At 35.3% G+C, this 5,204-nt stretch overlaps 1 protein-coding gene across 1 annotated transcript; it reads left to right on the forward strand.

Moving 5' to 3' along the window:
• Positions 1-2,153: 2,153 nt before the first annotated feature.
• Positions 2,154-2,728, forward strand: LOC110925398. The gene is made up of 2 exons (XM_022169354.1): positions 2,154-2,433; positions 2,526-2,728. Exons 1-2 carry the CDS (start codon positions 2,154-2,156, stop codon positions 2,726-2,728), a joined length of 483 nt encoding a protein of 160 aa, XP_022025046.1.
• The last annotated feature ends 2,476 nt before the right edge of the window (positions 2,729-5,204 follow it).

The raw sequence follows: 5,204 nt of genomic DNA on the forward strand, positions 1-5,204 counted from the left end.
CCATACCGATTAGCTCCTTCGGAAATGCAAGAATTATCCACACAACTTCAAGAGTTGTTCGATAAGGGTTTCATCAGACCAAGCCACTCACCTTGGGGAGCTCCAGTGCTGTTCGTGAAGAAGAAGGATGGAAGTTTTAGGATGTGCATAGACTATCGGGAGTTGAATAAACTCACAATCAAGAATCGGTATCCATTACCGAGGATTGATGATCTATTCGATCAACTTCAAGGATCGAGCTATTATTCGAAGATCGATTTGAGATTAGGATACCATCAACTCAGAGTTCAAGAAGAAAGTGTTCCAAAAACGGCATTCTGAACTCGCTACGGACATTACGAGTTCCTTGTTATGCCTTTTGGCTTAACAAATGCACCAGGGGTGTTCATGGACTTAATGAACCGCGTGTACAAGCCTTACCTTGACAAATTCGTGATAGTGTTTATCGATGATATATTGATATATTCACGAAACAAGAGTGAACACGAGTACCATCTTAGAATTATTCTTGAGTTGTTGAAAAAGGAAAAATTGTATGCGAAATTTTCCAAATGCGAATTTTGGCTTCGCGAAGTTCAATTTCTCGGACACGTAGTTAATGAGAAAGGCATACATGTTGATCCATCAAAAATTGAGGCCATAAAGAATTGGAGTACAAAGACACCGACTGAAATACGTCAATTACTAGGATTGGCCGGTTATTATCGAAGGTTCATTGAGAACTTTTCAAAGATTGCACAATCCCTCACTTCTCTCACTCAAAAGGATAAGAAATTTGAATGGGGAGAGAAAGAAGAAGCAGCTTTTCAACTGCTTAAAGACAAACTCTGTAATGCTCCAATTCTGTCACTCCCAGATGGTACAAATGATTTCGTAGTCTATTGTGACGCCTCACGGCAAGGGTTAGGATGCATGTTGATGCAAAGGGAGAAAGTTATTGCATATGCATCACGCTAATTAAAGATTCACGAAAGGAACTATACCACACATGACCTAGAGTTAGGTGCAGTGGTATTTGCACTAAAACTTTGGCGTCATTATCTTTATGGTACTAAATGCACGATATTCACGGATCACAAGAGTCTTCAACATATATTTAACTAGAAAGAGTTAAATATGCGCCAAAGACGATGGTCGAATTGTTGAATGACTACGATTGTGAGATCAAATATCATCCGGGCAAAGCGAACGTTGTCGCGGATGCTCTAAGTCGAAAAGAACGAGTTAAACCTTTGCGTGTGCGATCTTTAAGGCTAACAATTCATAACGACCTTACCTCTCGAATTCTTGATGCTCAGCAAGAAGCATTAAAACCAGAAAATATCAAAGCAGAAATGCTTAGAGGTATGGAAGAACAATTAGAGTCGAAAGAGAACGGAGCCTTATATTTTATGAATAGAATATGGATTCCTCATTTTGGTGGTCTTCGAGGCCTAATACTTGACGAGGCTCATAAATCCAAGTATTCGATACATCCTGGAACAGATAAGATGTATCACGATCTCAAGGAATTTTATTGGTGGCCTAATATCAAAGGTGATATTGCGACATATGTTGGAAAATGTCTAACATGTGCTAAAGTTAAGGCCGAGTACCAAAAACCTTCTGGATTGCTACAACAACCCAAAATCCCAAATTGGAAATGGCAACATATTTCTATGGATTTCGTGACTAAATTACCCAGGACTTCTCGTGGTCACGACATGATTTGGGTAATCGTCGACCGATTAACCAAGTCAGCTTACTTCTTGCCTATCCGTGAGAAAGATAGTACTGAGAAGTTAGCTAAAATCTATCTCAGAGAAATTGTAGCAAGACATGGTGTACCTTTGTCGATAATCTCTGACCGAGACGGTCGTTTTATATCAAGGATTTGGCAGTCTTTTCAAAAGGCCTTTGGATCCTAATTAAATTTGAGCACGGCCTTTCATCCCCAAACAGACGGCCAAGGTGAACGCACAATTCAAACTCTAGAAGACATGTTGCGTGCTTGTGTGATGGACTTAGGTGGAAATTGGGATACTCACTTGCCTCTAGTGGAGTTCTCATACAATAACAGTTATCACACGAGTATTAAAGCCGCACCATTTGAAGCATTATATGGCCGTAAGTGTCGATCTCCGCTATGCTGGGCAGAATTAGGCGACAAACAAATGTTAGGTCCTGAGTTAGTTCAAGAAACTACCGATAAAATATTCAAGATTCGAGACCATATCAAGGCGGCTCGAGACAGACAGAAAAGCTACGCGGATAGACGTCGCAAACCGTTGTCTTTTGAAGTTGGAGACAAGGTGTTGTTAAAAGTCTCGCCATGGAAAGGCGTAGCTAGATTTGGTAAGCAAGGGAAGCTTAGCCCGAGATACATAGGACCTTATGAGATCTTGGAAAAGATTGAAAATGTCGCCTACAAGTTAAAGCTGCCTGAATCACTCGGTAACGTTCATGACACTTTTCATGTGTCGAATTTAAAAAAAAGTGTCTTTCGGATGAATCACTTATTATTCCCCTGTACGAAATCCATGTAGACGACAAACTCCATTTCATCGAAGAACCTGTTGAGGTTCTGGTTTCAAAGATTTACAAAACGAGGAGAAGTCGTATCAAACTATTCAAAGTCCGATGGAACTCGAAACGAGGACTCGAGTTCACATGGGAACAAGAAGACAAATTCAAAAAGAAGTACCCTCATTTGTTTAAGAAAGTCCCAACGAAGAGTAACGCAACCTAAAATTTCGGGACGAAATTTTCTTTAACAGGGGGAGAATGTGATAATCGGCAAAATTCCGGTAATTCCGTACAACCTGAACAACTATTTAAATTTTTATTTTCGCGTATATGACTTGATTTTAATTAATTAAAGTCTTAAGAGTCTAGGAATTACAAAAATCATAGTAAATTATGATAATAAATCCGTTGCGATTGGAAACAATATCCTAGACTAACAATAGGAACGCGATTAAACAATACTTGTCAGTACTAGTCGCGGTACAGTCTGACACGATAAAAACAAGACATACGGATATGTCTACACAAATATTCTATAAAAAGCTTTGTCCAAAAATAATATGTGCCTTATTATTTACAAAATTGCAATTAAAAACCAAATTGTCCAAGTCCGCAGAAAAATACAGCAATCATGCGGAAGTGTACAGCATTCCGCAGAACAAAACAGTAACTGTCCGAAAACCCAAAAATAAATATTATTTGACATAAATAATATAATGGGTATTAAAAACGACACAAAATCCGCAATCGAATCTTATTGCGTTAAGTTGTACGGCTAGTTCAGTAAACTGCCAGTCAGTAAAGCCGGTACCGGAACCGTGCCAAAAATAATAAAATTTTTAGTCTAAAAAGTTGGATTAATTATTTGGATAATAAAACATGTGCAAAATAACTTTTGTTATGTATTTATCTAAACAAAACACGGTGTCAGTATTTAAGCCGGTACAGGACCCGAACCGACTTTTTCACCCGAATTACAAACTAAAAATTTTGGTGAACTAATTTTACCTAGTGTCACACTACATTCAAATATTAGAGCTTAAAACCTTGTAGATATTTTTATAAAAAATGTCAAAGTTCTAAAAATGCTTAAAGATTATAAATTAAACAAGATTTTAATAAAAAAATAAAGCAAAAATTCTTCCCTTTTGGCTGATTTTCGTTGATGTGGGACCCCCACCTAAGCCCACTCATCTCAAAAGTGGTGTGTTGGAACAAGGAGGTTATTATTAGTGTATCCAAGAAAATCTTTTCTTACACTCTACCTTTACATTCATTTTTCCCAAACCCATCAAACATTACAACTTCCTATACTCTTTCTCTCTAAAATCGTTTGAACCAAGCACGCCACCATCTTCACATTTTCAAAATTCAAACAATAGAGATTATTGCAAGTATGGAGGTCCATGGATGAATCAAACTACTAGGGTGTTTAGAAAAGCTAGTTGGAGCTCTTTTGGTGGAACTTAAAGCCTAAAATCATCAAGATTTCTTATCATCATCTTTGTTTCCTTGCAAAATTTGTAAGAACATCGTACTAGCTTCACTTTTATTTTTGATTTCTTTTACAAGTTCATCATAAACCCACTTGAAAAATAACAAGAAACAACTAAAAATCATTATTTTTAAACATGATTTTTCTATGATTAAGAGATGAACTTGGAGAAATCTAGGCTAATAAACTTGAATCTTGGTTATTCTTACTCAAAAATATGATCTACATACATGCATGTAGGATCAACCAAGATTCATCAACAAAGTGATGAACATGAGTTTTTGATGAACATGCATACTAGTAAAATGTGAAAAACCATTTAAAAACAAGAAAATAAATTTTTGGAAAATTTATTGAATAAAGTTTCCATTTCTGGAAAGAATCAAAAGCAAGAAATATGTTAGTAGTAAACATTTTGAATACGTGTTTATGCTTCAAATGACTTTGTAAGACATCTAAAACAAGAGTTTTTCATAAAATCTCTTTCTACAATTTTTTGGCAAAAATAAGGAATAAAGTTTCCTTTTTGGGAAAGATAAGAACAATATCATGTTCATGCTACTTTTGTTGACAAATTTTGATAGATATTGATACTTGATGATGTTTTGTATTGAAATAATTTGAAAACAAGTTTTGTATAAACTTGGGGAAAATCCATATTTCAAACAAAACTATGGCAAAATTTTTATAAATTTTGTGATGTGTTAAAAGTTGTTAAACAAAGAAGTTTGTTACTAAAACAATTATTTGGAGTCTTTAAACATGGTTAAACAAATTTTGGACAAAGTCATAAATCCATGTTTTATAAAAAGATTTCTAAATAAAAATGACAAGTACATATTTTTGGATAAAATGTGTACTTACAAAAGTATTCATCAAGTATCATAAGTTTATATATTTTGATGTGTACATCATATGTTAGTTCTAGTAGGAACAAATGCAAAATTGTTACACATCCATAAAAATTACAAAATATATATATAAACTTGAAAACGAAATAAAATGTCCATCCTTGGACACGAAAACACAAATGGACAAATTTGGACACTATTGGACTATATGGACTTTTGGACAAACAAAAATGGCACAAACAAAGCAAATGGTAAAACGTGACGGACAACACAAACGGGATAAATGATACGAATAAATAAAACCGACAAGTAGTAAATGACTAGAATAAAATACGAACCGTCACACAAGTTTA

This window comes from Helianthus annuus, chromosome 17 (assembly GCF_002127325.2).
Source record: "Helianthus annuus cultivar XRQ/B chromosome 17, HanXRQr2.0-SUNRISE, whole genome shotgun sequence".
NCBI lineage: Eukaryota > Viridiplantae > Streptophyta > Magnoliopsida > Asterales > Asteraceae > Helianthus > Helianthus annuus.

Excerpts from the sequence above, each read along its gene's own strand:
- LOC110925398 (XM_022169354.1), top strand. The coding sequence starts at position 2,154 with ATGTTAGGTCCTGAGTTAGTTCAAGAAACTACCGATAAAATATTCAAG. Across the intron at positions 2,434-2,525 it reads AAAGCTGCCTGAATCACTCG|ACGACAAACTCCATTTCATC; the intron begins GTAACGTTCATG and ends AAATCCATGTAG.